This window comes from Notolepis coatsorum, assembly GCF_963971535.1.
Source record: "Notolepis coatsorum genome assembly, chromosome: 1".
Classification (NCBI taxonomy): Eukaryota; Metazoa; Chordata; class Actinopteri; order Aulopiformes; family Paralepididae; genus Notolepis; species Notolepis coatsorum.
In genome coordinates this window covers 216,580,506-216,599,654 of record NC_140165.1, presented here as the reverse complement: position 1 = coordinate 216,599,654, position 19,149 = coordinate 216,580,506, and the positions used below count along the sequence as shown (strand labels likewise).

The 19,149-nt window shown below is 42.5% G+C and overlaps 1 protein-coding gene across 1 annotated transcript in view; it reads left to right on the top strand.

Annotated features, from left to right (window-relative positions):
* atm (ATM serine/threonine kinase) overlaps positions 1 to 19,149 on the top strand; it is a 184,878-nt gene that overhangs the window by 23,789 nt on the left and 141,940 nt on the right. Inside the window, exons 12-19 of the mRNA XM_084308894.1 lie at positions 673 to 774; positions 1,582 to 1,813; positions 2,574 to 2,705; positions 4,237 to 4,362; positions 4,697 to 4,786; positions 8,947 to 9,130; positions 15,112 to 15,305; positions 16,036 to 16,115. Coding sequence (XP_084165020.1) covers positions 673 to 774; positions 1,582 to 1,813; positions 2,574 to 2,705; positions 4,237 to 4,362; positions 4,697 to 4,786; positions 8,947 to 9,130; positions 15,112 to 15,305; positions 16,036 to 16,115 — 1,140 coding nt within the window. The remainder of the gene's footprint in view (positions 1 to 672; positions 775 to 1,581; positions 1,814 to 2,573; positions 2,706 to 4,236; positions 4,363 to 4,696; positions 4,787 to 8,946; positions 9,131 to 15,111; positions 15,306 to 16,035; positions 16,116 to 19,149) is intronic.

Sequence of the window (19,149 nt, the reverse complement as noted above, 5' to 3'; positions counted from 1 at the left end):
GACTCAGTTGGTATTGCTGATTGGCTCGAACACGGTATGTTTCCATACAGCGAACATGTCTACAGAGCACACAGTGAAATTCTCAACCTCAGCAGCAATGGTAATAGAATACAACAAACAATAGAAGCAGCACAAAATAGCAGGATAAAACACTTTTACAATGAAGGCCTGTGGAAGAGACATTCTAGCTCCCCAGAATTTTCTTATGCATAGCTACAAGGAAGCTTTCCTAGAATAGTTGAAAAATAGGCAGAGCTAAAGCATGGTCCGGGTTTTGTCAGAAAATAATAATTAACCTTGTTTGCTAGTTTAGTATAGAATCTGTAATGTCGTCAAACGGCACCCTTTAGGCAAAAGAGCCCCACTTGGTATTGGTATTGGTAATGCACTTTGTTGACTTTTTAGTTTTTTGGTCTGATGTATGGGTTGGCGTTGAGTGGGGATAGGGGAGTGGTTGCTACTGCTGGTCTGGAGAAATCCACACTATAATAAGTTAACAAAGCATGCAAACAAAGTGCAGTACCAAGCGGGGCTCTTTTACAGTACCTAGAGCTTGCTGCTTGACGGCATTACAGATTCTACCTCTAAGTTACTTCTTTCATTGTCTTTGGGATATCATCTAAAGATACACTAGGCCTGTAAATTGATGTGGCATTTTGATTGTGTGTTTAGGGACTTTTCTCACAACCTGATAGCCGACATCCTGGTCTCTCTGACCCTGAAAGACACCAGATCTGGACTGATGTTCCTCCTTGGCTCTCAGGGACTGGAGAGGTGAGGGGGACAATGGGATATTATCCAACACACTTACTTATCAAACCTTTCATGATTTCACTGAGCTGTATTTAATACTGACATCACACTATCCCAACTTTTTAACTCCATAACTCTCAACCCAAGTAGGTTTGAGAGGTAGTAGTTGTAGAAAACAGTTTATAGTTTTAGATTAGATTAGAATGTATTGTCATTATACCGCACAATTACAGTACAACATACGTTTGGAAACCAACCAGAGTGCAAATGTAACAGTAAAGTGCAGTAGTAATATACAATGTGCAGGTGATTAAACTGGATATAAAATATATAAATCAGTACTACTGAGTATAGTGCTAATCAGATGTATGTACAGAGTTGTAGTATTAATATGTACAGTGATACAGGTATAAAGACACTATGGTAGTAAGTCATACTGGCCAGCAGTTTTGGGATATATGGGATATTGAGATCATGGGCATAACACATATGTTGTAGGGATGTCCGATATTATGTGATATCGGAAAATATCGGTATCGGTAAAAAAAAAAAAATATCGGTATCGGTATCGAAATTAAGAGTTGGACAATATCGGAATATCGGTATCGGTAAAAAAGCCAATATCGAGCATCTCTAATATGTTGTGTTCTCTGGTGGAGTATTTCTTTTCAGGGGCAGATTCAGCAGCACCAAATCATCATTCATATACACGATTCATAGATAAATATATAGTTCCTCAACTCAAACATGCATCAATGGAACAGCAGAATCAACATTAACACTATTACCTCTTGCCCTATCCCACCTTTTCTCCCCTCCTTTGCGAAGTCCTTGGTCCCAACAAGCCCAGGCGTCGCCGGAAGACGACCTGGTTGAGATGGAGAGGCTGTACCTGCAGTTCAGCTTCGACGAGCCGCCCACGGAGCTCCGGACGAAAGACAAGGCGGTGAAGTCTGCCTCGGCCGACGGCCGCTTCCCCGCTGTCTCCAGACTCCGAGACAACATGGAGCAGTCATTGCTGTCTGTGGCTGACAACCTACTCAACTGCTACTCCCCTGACGTGAGCGCTGGTTAGATGTTGTGTATGTGTGTGCGTGTGGGTTTGTTTGATGTTTGATGATCAATTTAGTGTCATGGTTAAGGTTAGGTTTAGGTTAAGGTTGGGGTTAGGTTAGGGTTGGTTACAGAATTTATGTCAATGTCTGCAAAGGCTGTGATCACATTGGATGCCTTTTTCTTGCACTCGCATGCGAGGTACGGCTGTGAAAGTACACAGGGCTACCTCAGCTAACATTACAGAAGTTGCATATATTACTACGTTGCTGTTCATCTGTTCATATCTCGGTTGTGGTAAGACCTGGTCGTACAAACAAGGTTTGTCGGAAACTGCACAAATGAGCTCCTCCATTATTGATTGGTTTGTTTGTTTTGCTGTCGATTTCTCTTCAGATACCTCAGATTTGTAATCCCTCCCCTCAGTTGATTTGATTGATCCGTTGACAAGAAAGTGACATTGACGTTCTTCATGTGCGTAGTTTAGAGGAGACGCACGCCTGTTATGACAACCATTGAAAACAATAGAAAAAAGGCGCAGGAACTTTCAAAAACACATCCAATGTGATCACAGCCTAAATTGTGTGTGTGTGTGACTGTGTGTGTACACTTGTAGGTTTTATTGTTTATTTGTGAGAGAGAAAGTCAAACACTACTATGTGTTTCATGTGTGTGTGCGTTTGTAAATGTAATTATTCTATACATGATATATTTACAATACCTGTGTGTTTGTTGTGATGAGTGTGTTAACCCTTCCCTGTCCTCAGTCTCAGTCCACCTCACCAGAGTGCCTGGTGCGTTGCTTCAGTCTGCTGACGGGAGTCCTAGCAGGATACGTCTCTGCTGGGGTTCTGACTGAAGACGAGGCCTGTCACTCACAGCTCTTCACTAAAGCCAAGGTGCGTCTCCTCAGTAGACCTTATCAGAACAATTCCATTCCTTTATTTCGACTGCATCAACTACTGTATTAACACACATTGCAACAGGCGATACAAAGGGACCCATTTAGAATGTGTCTCTCTCTATATATATGTATATATATCACAATATTCAGAAAGATATATATATGAATATGAAACCTCCAGGACATTGGGTTCTTGATGAACTGGTTACCTGGTTTGACCTACATTTCTGTTGTACGTTCCACATAAATTGCATTTCATTTAAAGGTGTACTGGGAGAGTCAGAGAAGCGAAAAATGCGAAGATATACTGAATAAACAAAGTCCCCTCAGATAATCTTTTTTACCCTTTTGTTGTCGTTAGCAAGTTTGTTTACAAACCAAATCTTAGGCTTACGTTTGGTTCATAGTACCTCAAAATTATTGTTTTTTAATGTATGATGACATACGTATGTATATTTAATGTTTTACAAACTATTTCACTGCAAATGTAAACAAACCTAAACTGTACAGTGCACCTTTAACACAATATCTGCCACGCAATATCAGCATCTTATAGCTCTACCGCCAACGCTGTAAACGGTGCTAGTCGCTCACCTTGTTTGCAGGGCTATAACTATTTAAATATTATAGCTATATCTTCAATACTATGGCCCATTCGACATCGGGTATCTATCGTTCAAGATGTGGGAAAGTAATATTTTTTCCATTCATACAATGTCGTTTTATACCGTGGTGAATATAAGTATAGTTTTAGAGTGGTCTGGGGTAATTCCTAGAACGCTAGTTATAGGCCGCATATTATACTTATCGATTGGCATTTCCTCCCTATACACGCTACAATTAAAAAATCAAATGCATATGATCGGTATATATTATGTTCCATCATGCATGCAGGAAATGGGGGGGGGGGGGTCGTTTATGATTAATTGATTGTCAATAACGGCATTCGTTAGTACAACTGCATACGTTGATCAGATGGATTGCAATGATATAAATGGACAATCAAGCTGGAATTAACATTAGATTGCTCTTACCTCTAGCCGATGAGACTGCAGAAAGAATATTCCAATTATTTGATTGCCATCTGCTAGATCGTATTTCCGTTTTGCCGATGCCATAAACTCCAAAAGCATATTGATTATTGCGTCTCGAAGGCGATTCAATGCACTCGACTGTTCATCTGGATCCACGTTACAAGATAACTGCGCCCGGACGACATTCACCGACGCACAGAGCCATGCTTCCTGCAGAAAGTAAGTGCAACATCGGCCGAATACCACCCGGCGGCGGTATCAGGCCGTTGCGATCTCAGACAGAGTGCCAGAGTTTCCCAGAGCCTTGCTGGGTGAATTATGAATGGAAATAGCGAATAAAAGAAATAACGAACACAACAACGAGTTGACTCGTTGTTGGCACTCAACGATTGGACGGCAATAACGAGTTAATTTAACTCGATTTTGGCGCAGACACGTTAAGGTTTTTGGTGTGTGTGTGTGTGTGTGTGTGTGTGTGGCTGTGTGTTCCAGTCCCTTGCCCAGGACTTCAGTGAATATGTCTCTAGTGTGAAGGTGAAGATGACAGAAGATGGAACCATGGCCACTCTGAGGTCTGTGATGAAGCTCTGCACACTGTCTGCCGATCCAGAGATCAAGGTACAACTAGCTTTCATCAGCTCAGAGTTCAAGCCTATTATTGCATAATATTGTGGGACTGTGTGGAGCATGTCCACCACATGCGTCTCATTCACACTCATTCACACTAGTTAACTCATGCTTATGGTATTACTAAAATAATTAGTAATTAAATAACATTGCAGCCTTTGCAACAAAGTTATTAAAAACAATATTGTGTTATTTTATATTGCCACATGAATATAAATGTGATTTATTGTTCAGCCCTGGTGGTAAATGCATCTAGGTACTAGTCAATGAACTGCCAGGTCAGCTTACCTTTTAAAGCGTTAATCCTTGATGCTGTCATCCACAGGATAACGTTGGCTCCATCTCTTCCAGTCTGTTTCTGAAGATCCTTCCCTCCAGACTTCTTAGTGAGCTGTCAGAGATCTGCAAACTGTTGGTGAGTTAGAGGGCGGACACACAGATCTGTCTTACGCCTACAGCTGTGTTTACTCAGTTTTTGGTGAGGAGTGTTGGTTAGGGTTGGGTACCGTTCACATTTGAACCAGTACTAGTTCCTGGAATTCGGTATTGGTACCCTACGGTACCTTTTTTCGGTACTTAACCTCTTAACTCATTCAGCACCGGTGGGTCTAGCCATCTTTGTTCCTACTGCGCCACCGCTCTGAGATAGGGATGCGTGGTGGTGTTTGCAGGGCTATATCTATATTCTATATTATAGCTATGGAGTAGTGTTGTCAAAAATATCGAAGTATCGATACATACCGATACTGAATATTTAAAACGGTTTCGATACTCATTCCCGAAATACCGATACTTTCTGCAGTATCGATACCAGCTGGCTTGCTCCCGCAAGTTGTTGACAGACAGACACGCTGCTGTCCTCCTCCTCCTCAGAGACCAACAGACACAAGCTGCTGCAGCCTCCTCCCCCTCACAGACACGTCAGACCTGTCTTCAGTTTGTAAACAAAGCTATTAGCTAACGTTAGCTAGTCCGTTAGCTCCGTCCGTTAGCTTATGCTAGCTAGCTGGCCACCTTTATAATTACTTCATGGAAACGGAGTAACGTCAAGCCGAGCCCACCCACACTACACCAGTACACGCATGAACTCGACACAACGCTACCGGGTTTCCAACGTTAGGTAGAGCCCATCCATACTACACTAGTACACGCTGAACTCGACACAACGCTACCCCGTTTCCAACGTTAGGTAGAGCCTATCCATACTACACTAGTACACGCTGAACTCGACACAACGCTACCCCGTTTCCAACGTCAGGTTGAGCCCATCCATACTACACTAGTACAAAACTAGAAAGGTGCGCTCAGTAGGTGGCAGTCACACATTTCTTCTCTCTCACTTTTTAAAACAAAGGGTTTTAAAAGTGTTTTTATCTTCTCGTATAGTACCAGAGAGAAGCTGAGGAGAATCAACCAGCAACAAAAGCTAAATTTGTTAAATTTCTTTTTAATTTTTAATTTGTTTGGTATCGAAATGGTATCGAAGTATCGATACTTTTCAAGGTATCGTATCGAAGTCGAAATTCCAGTATCATGACAACACTACTATGGAGACATTTCTATGGCTCATTTGACATCAACTATCCATCGTTCAACATGTGAAAAAGAATAAATTTTTTCATGTATCCTTTTGCGTGTTATACCGTGGTGAATATTGTATAGTTTAGGAGTGATCCGTGCTAATTCCTGAAAAGCTGAGTTATATGGTGCTACGTGAATTCTGCGATAAGCGTTGGCGTTTCTTGCCTGGACATGCTACTATTTCCAAATCAAATGTATATAATAGGTATTATGTTTCATCATGAATGCATGAAAGGGGGGAGGGGGTAGTTTTTTGATGCTTTGATCGTCACCAACGGCATCCGTTTTGGAGTACGTTATATGATCGTTGCGATCGATGTGAAATCATGGTTGGATCAAAGTAGGATTGATGTCATATAGTCCTTACCTTTACTAGGAGGTATCCCAAAAAGAATATTCCAATTGTCTGATCGCAATTTCCAGTATTGGTGTCCGTCGTGTCCCCAACATAATCCAGCACAACACATGCATCGGGGGCATTGGACGCGTTTCAATGTGATTGGGTGAACCACTAGACTCGCCTGACCCAAGATACTGCGTCCCCGGAGGGAATTAAATGTAACACCGCGGGTGTGAAGAAAAGGTTTCAAAGCGTGGGCGATACTGCCACCTAGCAGGATGCGGCCGGTATTGCACTCTAGAAATCTCAGGATGATTCCCTCTATGGTAACCCCGAGGTCTGTGTGCCTGAAATGAATAAAAAAATCGAATAAAATAAATAACGATCCCAAAACGTATATATACGTGGTTGGCCGTGAAAGTGTTAAGCCAGAGCGGTCCGGTACCGGCCTGACAATGACATCACACCATAAATCCATCTCTACAGAATGTATGAATTAATGTTGCCTTTCTTTTCAAATGTAGCCAAGAGTAAAGACCCTAACCATGTCAAAACAGCAGTCAAAGTGTGTATTTTCAGCACTATGTTTGTTTACCAATGGTTTTAAGTGTTATGAGTGAAATATGAGTTATAGAAATCTCAGGGCATCGCGTCGGGAAAAGGCGAGGATTTGGTGCAACCTAATGACGAGTGGTCTTTTATTTGAGAGAAGAGACCAAGGCCTTTTGATTTTCATTGAATTAAAAAAAAAATACACTTCCCAGCTCACGCCAGCCCCCGTCAATCTGACTTATTTTTTTATTTTTAAAATTTTTTATTATCTTTTCCCCCCCTCCTTTTTTCCGATTTTTCTCCCATCCCACTGTTAGTCGTTATGCCAATTCCCAACCCCCTTCCTGGTTGTTGCCCACTCCCCCCTACTGTTGGTCCGGGAGGCCGGAGACTGTCACATGCTTTCCTCCGACGCATGTGCAGCCAGCCGGCAGCCAGCCTGGCAGCGCAGATTCTCACCGGGAGAGTGTAACGTGTGGAAGGTCACACTACCTCCCTCCAGATCCTACCCTCGCTGTGCAGGCGCCCCGACCGAACTGTAGGGGCCGCTGTCCACAACGCCCAGGACCCACCCATCAGCTTTCCCACCCCTAACACTGCCAATTGTGTTAGTATGAACGACCAGCCAAGCTGATAGCAACGCCGAGAGCTGGATTCGAACCCAGCGTCTCCAGCATTGATGGCGAGCACCTTGCCCACTACACCACCTAGCCGCCCCTGACTTCTTTTTCATAATTTTTTTTATTTATTTCCGGGATCATATCTCACGTCGGGAACAAACCTGAACGTTATTGCCATAAATTGGAATGCAGTTATTTTCTCCACCTTTCTGTGAACGTCTAGCAAAAAACGACGTTGCAATCTGATGAAGAATGGCCGGAGAGATTTACATTATAAAAACAGTAACCGTACTTACAGTAGATTTCATTCACTGTTATTGCTGCACGCCTGGTGATACTAGATCCAGATTGAACTCTGCCATTGGAAAGGCGAGATTTGGCCCGATCCATAGATGTGCGACTTGGCCATAATAAGGTCATTTATAGGTCTGATATTCTATATTCTGTAATCAAATTTCAAATAGCATGTGTCCGGATGGCAGAATTCAGTACTGTATCTACAAATCCTTCTGTTTAATCATCTTCCCTTTATTCATTTGCTTAGATTTATTTTATTTATTTTTTTAGATTTTAAATATAAAATATTATTAAACTCCTCTGACCTTGTCTCTTTCCAAAGACCCAAGAGATGGGACAGTAATATATATATATATATATATATATATATATATATATATATATATATATATATATATATATATATATATTAGTGCTGTCAGGCGATTAAAAAAATTTATCTAATTAATTACAGGATTTGTAATGAATTAATCTAATTAATCGCATTTTAATCGCATAACCATTTTATGCCTGATATTCTATAATCATATTTCAAATTGCATGTGTCCGGATGGCAGAATTCAGTACTGTATCTACAAAACCTTCTGTTTAATCATCTTCCATCTATTAATTTGCTTAGATTTTTCAGGTCTGGTCAATTTGAGCATAGTGTTATTCACAGTCAAAGATAAAAAAAAAAAATGTTATTGATATTCTCATTTGGTTCATTACAATTTACTCAAGCCTAGTAACAGACACAGTATTTCTGACACTGGGAATACATTCCCTGAGATCCATATATGTCCCTAGAATCAGATACCAAGAACATGCAAATGGACCATATAAAAAAAAGTCTGTAATGTGTATTCTACGTTCTTATGGAATGAATGAAATAAAAAAAAAATTATAAAAAAAAAAAAAAACGTTTTTTAGTAATTAATTTTGAGTTAATTTTCATAACGTGATAATTTGCTGTGTAATTAATTAATCTAATTAACGCGATAAACTGACAGCCCTAATATATATATATATATATGTGGAAAAGGAGTTATATGGGTAGACTATAGTATGAGTAGGTAGTTGTGATTATTATGATTACTATTATTACAGTGTAGGGCAGTTCTAGACAGTGAAAGCAGTAAGTAGGTATCCATTGAACTGTAGAAGACTACCTTGTCGAATAAGGTTTGTCCCCCTTGTCTCCAGTTGAGTAGTGTGTCCAGGAAGACCAGTGTCGTCTCCGAGGACGAACAGATAGAGGAGGACTGGGACTTGAGCAGGACTCAGCAAGGGGACGACATTGACCTGCTAGATGACGTCCCACAGACGAGCAACAGCAGCAGCACCCAGAGACAGAACGTTGAGAACAACGACGCACCTTGTGGGCCAGGTGAGAATGGTTCTCTGATTTATTTATTTTGTATTCATCATTTTCTTTAAAGGGGAACTATTTTACTATTTCTTTCACTATTTGGGCACTTTTACACAATTCCTGTGAGTCTATGGAACACCTCTGTAATATATATATATTTTTTTATTCATTGTTTTGTATTTCTAATCAAGTCCTCAAAAACAGAATTTTTCTACCTCAAGATCTCGAGCCGTTTTGAGCCTGGGCTCCAACCACTGTGTGCAGCTCATCTTGTACCTCGCCATTATCATGCAGCGGTGTCTTTCTGACATCACAAATCATCACATTTTCAGATGACTCAGTTCAGTGAGGGTGAATATTGTGAGAGGAGAATTGGAAGAATGCGCCAATATGAGAATTAGAGACATAGATCAAGTTCACATAGCTAGGAAACAATGCTAAACACTCAAAAAGGCCATTTATAAGATAGTTCCCCTTTAATAAATGTTTTACAACAAATTCAATATGAATACGTTTAAGATGCTGGATCACTTAAAATAAAAATAAATGTATATTGAATTGAAACCTTGCACTGAAGAACTATATAAGTCCGTTTTGACATTTTTTGGACAGCCCATGTATTTGCAGTTGTGAAGTTAATCTAAAGAGTCTAGAGTGTGTGATGTGATATTCTGTATCACAAGGAACTACTCAACCTCAACCGTCTTTAACCATGAGTGAACACAACACTTTAATTTACCATCTTTAGATAATAAAATACTCAACCTTTACTGTCTTTAACCATGAATGAACACAACACTTTAATTTACCATCTTTAGATAATAAAGTACTCAACCTCTACTGTCTTTAACTATGAATAAACACAACACTCTAACTTACAATCTTTAGATAATAAAGTCCTCAACCTATACCGTCTTTAACTATGAATGAACACAACACTCTAACCTACCATCTTTAGATAATAAAGTCCTGGGCGGCTAGGTGGCGCAGTGGGCAAGGCGCTCGCCACCAACGCAGGAGATGCTGGGTTCGAGCCCAGCTCTCGGCGTTGCTACCAGCTTGGCTGGTCGTTCATACTAATACAATTGGCAGTATTAGGGGGTGGGAAGCTGGTGGGTGGGGATCGGACGTTGTGGACAGCGACTCCTACAGGTCGGTTGGTGCGCCTGCGCAGTAGAATCAGGAAGCGACGGGGGCGGCGTGTCCCTCCCACGCAGACCCTCGCCGCTGAGAGATTGCGCTGTGCAGGTGAAAAGATGCAACGGCTGCCTCCTCGAGTACCGGAGGGGACACGTGATGCAAGGCTTCGTCCACATTGTAGCCGGCTTGTGGGAGGCATGGCCAACAGCGTTCGAGACAGGGGAGGGTAGAATTGGACAATACGAAATTGGGGAAGGGAGAAAAAAATAGAAAATGGGGAGAAAAAGTAGATAAAAAAAAAGAGAATAAAGTCCTCAACCTATACCGTCTTTAACACTTTCTCTGCCAAGGACGCTTAAACTCGTCATTCCCCGCCATGCTCATTCTGCCAATGACGCCGTAACACGTCATTGAGATCAATATTTCAAAAATCTGTGATCGCAATCATATTTCTCCCCCGGAGACTTGAGATCTACTGTTGATCCCCTCTCAACTCTTTAACGGTTCAATAGCGCCATCTGGTGGCCGATCGGCAGATCGCCCAAACCAGAAACGGAAACTGGTGCTCATTCCAATTCGGTCCGATCACTCGCTAATAGTCCCGGGACTCGAGCTAGATACAATGGATAGCAATCCGTTACCAATAACTCGATAAACAACATGATTTGGACATATATACTATTATACAACCTGGAGATGGATCGCATATTTCAACATCCCATAATAGGAATATTTTTGCTCCACGCTCATCGCCCAACGCTACGAGGAAGCTGCGGTGAGTTTTTTTAACGTGTTCGATACAAACTGCTCTAATGATCATATCACCCACACTAGATGAATCATCTAACGTTGGCCATGGAATTATAAACGACCCCCCCCCCCATCCGGTCAACATCAGATGATAAGTAGTAACTTCTAGAAGCACGTCCATTTGACATTTTTTATCTCGCGCCGATCGCTATCAAACTGTATACAATCATCAATATAATGCATTTAGGGCTATAAATCACGTTCTGCAGAAAGCTGCAGAAAACGATAAAACATACTTATACTTTAGACCGTATTTTAGTATGAATATGTGAATGAAAAAGTATAACGTTGCTACACCCTGAACAATAGATACTTGATGTTGAATGGGCCATAGTAATGTCAATTTAGCAATACAATTTAGAAGGGGAACTTCTCCATAGACAAATAGAGCTGGCAGAGGATGGTATAATGATGTACATTGATTGATTGATTGATTGATTGATTGAAAACTTTATTAACAGATTGCAGAATGGGTACAATACAGTACAGCTCAATACACACAATTGTTAAGGGGATGCAGACCAGAGAAAGACTTTCGTCTTGTTTACATCAGGGTCCCCCATTTTCAATTCATCAGGACATATATGACATACATGACATACAGATAGTCAGTACTGCTACATCTATACATTTATGACATACCAGATTTGCAAATACAGTACTGTTTGTGATACAGAAGGAGTCAGGAAAAGGGAGTATATACATTTGACGTAGAAACTGTACATTGGAGGAGGTTGGGTGGGGGGGGTTGGGTACACTGGGATATTGACAACCATACTGGGTAATCTACATTGGAGGTGGTTGGGGGGGGGGGGCACACTGTATATACAAGCAAAACTGTACATTGGGGGGGGGGGGGGGGGGGGGACACTGTACAAACAAACAAAATTGTACATTGGACTATTGACAAAACCATACTAGGTAAATGACTGTACATTGGAGGGGGTTGGGTTAGGATATTTACAGGGGCCAGTGTTGAATTGCAGTCTCCCGTAGGTGTCCCTTGAGAGAGGTTTTGAAAGTGGGTAGTGATCCACATTCCTTTACAGCTTTGGGTAGGGCGTTCCACATTGATGTGGCATAATTGCGAAACGTGTTTAGTCCCTTATTTGAGCCGAATCTGGGTTTAACATGATTTGTGGAGCTCCCTCTGGTGTTGTGATCGTGGTATTCACTGACCTTTGGGAAGTATTTTGACATGTACATGGGTACCTTGGTCGTGTAGTGTATCTTGTAGACCAGGCCCATTGCAAGTTGCTGTACTCTGTCGTCTACTCTAAGCCATCCTAGGTTGTCAAAGTGGGCAGGGGTGAGGTGGGTTCTAGGAGTAAGGTCAAGCAGTAGTCTGACCAGTTTGTTTTGAGATGTTTGTAATTTTGTTTTTAGCGCCTTTGAGGTGCTTTGGTACCATGAGGTGCAAGCATAGTCGTAGTACCCCTGAATGAGTGCTCCTGCCAGAGTCTTCAGGGTATTCTTGTTTACCAGAGAGGAGATCCGGTACAAGAATCGAGTTCGTTGGTTGACTTTTTTTATTACATTGGATGCCATTTTGTCACAGGAGAGATTAGCCTCTAGGATGGAACCCAGGTAGGTAATTTCATCTTTTCTTGTGACAATATTGTCACCCACTGTAACTGAGAAGTCGTCGGTCTTGCTGAGTTTGTTATTTGAACCGAAGAGAATGGACTCTGTTTTGCCCATGTGTAATGATAGTTTGTTATCAGCGAGCCATATGCAGATTCTGCCTAGTTCCGAGCTGAGGGTTTTTTCAACCTGTAACTTGTTCTTGTCAGAGACCAGCAGGGCTGAGTCGTCCGCAAACAGGAACAAGTTGCAGTCACAAGCTGACGACATGTCATTTGCATAAATTAGGAACAGTAGCGGTCCTAGTATGCTTCCTTGTGGAACACCACAGCTCACTGTGAGGGGGGGGGATAGGGTACCGTTTACCTCCACCATCTGTTCCCTCCCCTCAAGGTAGGATTGCATCCAGCTCACTGATAGACTATCAAAACCAATTGCTTTTAGCTTGTCAATCAGAATGGAGTGATTGACCGTGTCAAAGGCCTTTTGTAGGTCCAGCATGACCATGCCGCAGTATTTGCCTGCGTCCACCTCTTGTTTGATGTGGTCATTCAAATAGAGAAGGCATGTGTCAGTGGAGTGGGATGTTCTGAAGCCAGATTGGAATTCGTAGATTAGATTTTTTTCCGCTAGGTACTTTTCGACCTGTTCGTAGACTATTTTTTCCATGACTTTCGAGATGGAGGTGAGAATAGAAACAGGGCGGTAGTTGCCTGGGTCTAATTTGCTGCCCTTTTTGTGCAGAGGGGTCACCCTCGCAATTTTGAAGTCCTTGGGGACGTGTCCCTGTTTTATGGAGAGGTTTATTATGTGTGTGAAGATTGGGGTGATGGCGGCTGCTGAGTCTCTGAGGAATTTTGAAGGGATGTTGTCGTGGCCAGTGGCCTTGTTAGGTTGGAGGGCGCTCAGTTTATTGAGTACCTCATCTGTTGTTACCATTTCCAGCTTGAAGTCGTCCTTGCGGACCCCTAGGTTTTTGTAGTAAGCTACTATGTGTTCTACCCCATAAAGCCCTGAGTGGGAGGGTAGTTTGTTTACCAGTGTTGTGGCTATGTTTGTGAAGAAAATGTTTAAGTAATTGGCTACATCCAGCTTGTCTGTGATGAGCGTGTTGTCCGTTTTTATGTTTATGTTTGAGAATCTGGTTTTAAGTTTTTTACTGCATCCTAGTTGATTATTGAGTAATTTCCAAAGTTCACGTGGTTTGTTTTTGTTTTCCTCAGTTTTGTCATTGATGAAATTCTTTTTTGCAGTTTTGATCATGGAGTTTACGTCGTTTCTTAGTCTGTTTCTTTCTAGTTTGAGTTCAGTCACGTGGGCTTGGAGTTCACTGCTCGTGCTTTTAGTAAGCTTTGACTGACTTTTACGAAACTCAGAGCATTTTTTGTCTCTGGTTTTCATAGCGGCCAGTATTTCGGAGTGCATCCACGGCTCAGCGCGATTTTTTACCCTGGTGGTTCTTATCGGTGCCATGTCGTTTAGTATTGTGGAGAATTTGGTTTTGAAACCAAGCCATGTTTCTTCAACCAGTGTACCATTGAGTTCATCTGACCAGTCCAGACTCTCCAGTTCAAGGTTGAAGGCCTCGCTAGAGTAGGTTTTTAGGTCTCTAGATGTGACTGTTTTGTGGCAGCCAGCCTTTAGTTTTAGTTTTTTGCGGGTACAGAATATCATATAATGATCACTTAACCCGCATGCTATAACTTCTTTATTGGTGATCTTGGACTTGTCGGAGGTCAGAATGAGGTCAATGGTAGTCTGAGTTGATTCACATACACGTGTGGGTTGGGTGATTAGCTGGCTGAGGCCGTGCAGATCACAAAACCTACTGAATGACTTGAAGACGGGTGCATCTTTTCGTTGCATATCCGTGTTCCAGTCTCCAATAAGAATTTTGTCTACATCCTCAACTCCAGCTAAACACCCATCCAGTGTATCATAAAAGCCACTATGATCTGGCGGCCTGTAGACTGTGCCAACCAGTAGGGATTTCGCCCTTTCGAATAGGATTTCCACCCATACAGTTTCAATTGATTTATGATTCAGGTCATTTCTGTTGATGAATTTGGTGTCCTTGTGTATGTACACACAGACACCACCTCCATGTTTGTTCCTATCATTCCTGATTATTGAGTAGCATAAGCCTGGCGAAGAAAGTGTTAACTATGAATGAACACAACACTCATATGGTTCTTCCTCTGAGGAACTCAATTGCATTTGTATTCATCTTCTGGCCTTAAATCCTGGTCTATAGGAACTGTGTTTGTAGTAGATCTTTACCACTTTGACCATTTAATCTGGCTTGGTAGTCAATCAGCAAAAAATGTAATCCTTGTCCAAAACATTGTGATGATTCACAATATTATTGGCTATATAATGGTGCTGTTCCAAATCTGTTGAAACATGTATTTCTGATTTTGGGCGATACAAGTATACATTTAACTGTTCTGTCCGTCGTTCACTAGGTGCCAAGAGTCTGCTAGCAGAGGAGCATCTCGCTCATCAGGACCTGGCTCTCCTAGCTAGCCTGGAGGTCCTGTGTGCGTCTGCCTGCGCCCAGCCCACCCACAGTCTCCTGTTCAAACCCCAGGATGTACGACGGAGGCTGCTACTGCTGGTGGAGCAGATCGACTGGTCCAAACCCTTACACCTCAGCATGGTGGGTAGCAGCTGTTATGGAATAGAAAACTATAAAGATGGTCGTAGATAATCTTCCAAAAAACACAAATGACTCCAGGTCTGTCTTGTGCACAAGCGCAAGACAGCCCATGCATTTGCAGTTTTAAAATCAATCCAAATCACTGTGTGAATGTGATATAATCTTAATATAATTATCACCAGAAAGTACTCAACCTCTACTCTCTTTTTTTTTGATCCACTTTTTCTCCCATTTTCTATATTTTCTCCCATCCCAATTTCGTATCATCCAATTCAACCCTCCCCTGTCACGAACGCTGTTTCTTGCCTCCCACAAGCCGGCTGCAATGTGGACTAAGTCATACATAGCACAAGTCCCCTCCGGTACTTGAGGTAACAGCAGTCGCATCTTTTCACCTGCGCAGCTCGATCTCTCAGTGACGAGGAGTAACGAGTGGGAGGTTCACGCTGCCCCCAACACTTCCTGATTCTACTGCGCAGGCGCACCAACCGACCTGTAGGAGTCGCTGTCCACAACTCGACCTCTACTCTCTTTAGAATGAACACAACACTCTAGTTCAAGTTGTGTTTTATTTGTCGCATATAATGTACATTATTTACTTACCATATTTTAGATAACAAAGTTTGAAAACATTGTTTCTCTGAAAACAGTACTCAATTGTAGTAACATTGACTACTTTGCGTGTCCCTGTTGTCACAATACTGATGGTGTATTTCTGTTCCTCCCCTAGTACCTTGTCCTGCTGAAGAAGCTTCCTGCTGAGGATTCTCTGTCACCAGAGGAGTTTGACTCCCTGCTCAAACCTCTGGCGTAAGGAAGCCTTCCTCTTTATAATAATAATTAATTGCATTTATATAGCGTGTTTCTAGACACTCAAATCGCTTTACAATGTAGGGTGGAAATTGACTCCTTCACCACCACTGGTAGCACCCAACCTTGGGCTACACAGGCTCAATGGCTGCCATACACTGGCACCAGGCACACATCACACTACACAATGGCCGAACGGCTCAGGAGACAGGGATTGATATCAGTCAATTAACTCATTCAGTGCCACGGGTCGGGGCGCCAGAGGGCACTAGAGCGCCATCGCTTTAATCAATGGGGGGACTGCGACATTTGCGAGTGCTTAAAATATATCTTATATTATAGCTATGGGTCTAATACACCCGTCGATTGTCAGTGAGTTGCTTCCAGTCAACATGCACAAAACAGATTGTTTTTTCATACATACATTTCCGTTTTATACCGTGGTGAATAAGAGTATATTTCCAGAGCATTCTGTCTAATCTCAAGAAACTCGAGCAAACGGCGCTTCAATGTATTTCCTTAGAAATCGTGCCATTTGTCGCTTGATTTATGAATCGTTCTGAAAATAACGCTAGATTATCGGTATTATATGTGTCATCATGCACGAACAGAAGCGGGGGCTGAAAAATCGCTTCTCAGTGCTTTGCCTGCAGCCAACGTCAGAAACACACACACACACACACTCCGATTGTGGCGAAAGAAACATCGGATTAACCCAAGATTCGTAACATAGAGTCCTTACCTCACATCTGATGTCCTGCAAAAAGATGAATCCAATTCCTGATCGCCATTCCAAATATTGATCCCGTTTATTGATCCAACGTTATATGTCCGAAAGGCATAATCCACGCTGCTCCCAGTCTCCCCAGTCCATGTGTTATAAACGTTACTCTTCCGAGAAGGAAAACCTGGACCGGACTTGTTAGATCAGCGTACAGCCCAAGGGGAAGTGTAACTGAGGGGTACAATTCCCTGACTGTATTGAATAAGTATGGTATCATTAAACCACTACTGAGTTATGTACATTACTACTGGCCATACAGTACACATGTATATGAGATGAACACCCACACAATAACACGGCTTAACAAGAAAGTACTGTTTATAATAATATTTATTAGAAGAGCACCAAGATTATCTTACATTTATTAAGATTGAGAGTTGCGCTTGTAAGGCGAAGAATGTGCATGAATAGGTCAAGAGCGTAAGTCCATGAGCATATTACGAAGGGGATAATTAATACCACCTGTAGCATAAGAATTATATATGGTACACTAGTAGGTCAGCTGGAGATACTAAGGGGGTTCCCTCCGGTTGTAAGCCAGCAGGGGAGAGGATTTGTCGGTAGCAAAAGTCTGGATCAACGAGGAATAAGGAGACTCCAGGTACAGGAGACAGTGCAATAATCCCTTGATCCGTAGACAAAGCAACAGCTATTCTCCGGTGTGCAGTGCCGCATGGAGGAAAGCTAGCCAGCCTCAGAGTCCTAGAGGCGGGCTCGACGGTGCTCCTCACAGGGTAAATCCCACACGGTAGTGGGGGTAGACGATTCTCTGCTCCAACAGCCACAGGACCAAAGCATTATAATCCAGCCGAAAAGGGCTCTGTAGTCGTCGGTGTAGGTTATCCAGTGTACATATCCACACGGTTCTCGTCTAGGGCTCCTCGGATGACGGCACAAGGTTAGGCCGCCCAGCCTGGATAAGCACACTAGCTCGGTACGATGAAACGTTGGTAATGCTGGTCACTGTAGAACGGTAGCCGCACGATACACTATACATAATAGACTATTACTTAATAATAGAATAGGTCGAACTCGACGATACAGCGTTAAACTCTGACACTTCAGCTATCAATTCGCACGCGGTCTCAAGGCTCTATTTCGGGGCAAAACGGGCCCACTTCACAGCACGTTGTATCGTGGTGTGAGGCTTCAACTTATTACGGTAACACGTTTCGGGTAACTAACTGCTGTATCCACCTGCAACGTATTTATACGTAAGGTGAATAATCTAGTACCAGCCTTATTTCTGTCTCATATTACTGCGCAGAACCGGGCATGTCCAGGCATGTCTTAGCGGTGACTTTGAACTAGACATTGGGGGTATGGCCGTGGCGCCTAGGGAATCGCTGTCCAATAGGAGAACGAATATTATGGTCTGGCCTGTACTAGGTAAAGGGATATTCCGTGTATATGTACAAAGAATATACAAGGGATATCAGACGATATACAAATACTATACAATATATCTCAAGTAATAAATATATATATTCGGTTTAATCTGACCCTTTGTAACAGGAAGGGATTTCAATGATGTGCAATACCGGCTGGAAGGCATAGGCGGCGGTATTTGCCCTTTTGCAAGCTCAGACCCATTCCCAATGATAACATCAGGCTGGATGGATGAAAAATTAATGGATATAGCTAATAAAAGAAATAACGATTAAAACCCGACTATACTCGTGATTGGCGCTGAACGGTTGGCTAGTTAACACGACTTTACTTGTGACTGGCGCTGAATGAGTTAAGGGGAAGGGATGATTAGGTGGCCTTGATGTCAGAGACCTGATTGGGAATTTGACCAGGAACGTTGGGGAACCCCCTACTCTTTACGATAGGTGTCCTGGGTTCTTTACCGACCGAATTCAGTCAGGACCTCTGTTTAGCGTCTCATCCGAAGGACGGCACTCGCAGCTGTACGGTGTCCTTATCACTGTAACAGGCATTGTTACTGACAATTCCAGAGGACAGAGTGCCCCCTGCTGGACAACAACACCACTTTCCGACAGCAGCCTTGACCGGGGCTCGATCCGGTGATCTTCTGATCATGAGTCCAGAACTCTACTCATGTAGCCACGCTGCTCTTTGGACTAAGGCTGTGTGTCCACCGGAGACTGGGTTTCTTTCATGCATGGCTTCTTTTTCCTTGTTCGTTTCAATAGAAATGCTGGATTATTGCACCTTCCATCCTGATGCCACTGAGAGCTCAGCATGTTTTAAACGATATTTCACCTTTTAGCAGAAGAGCTCCAC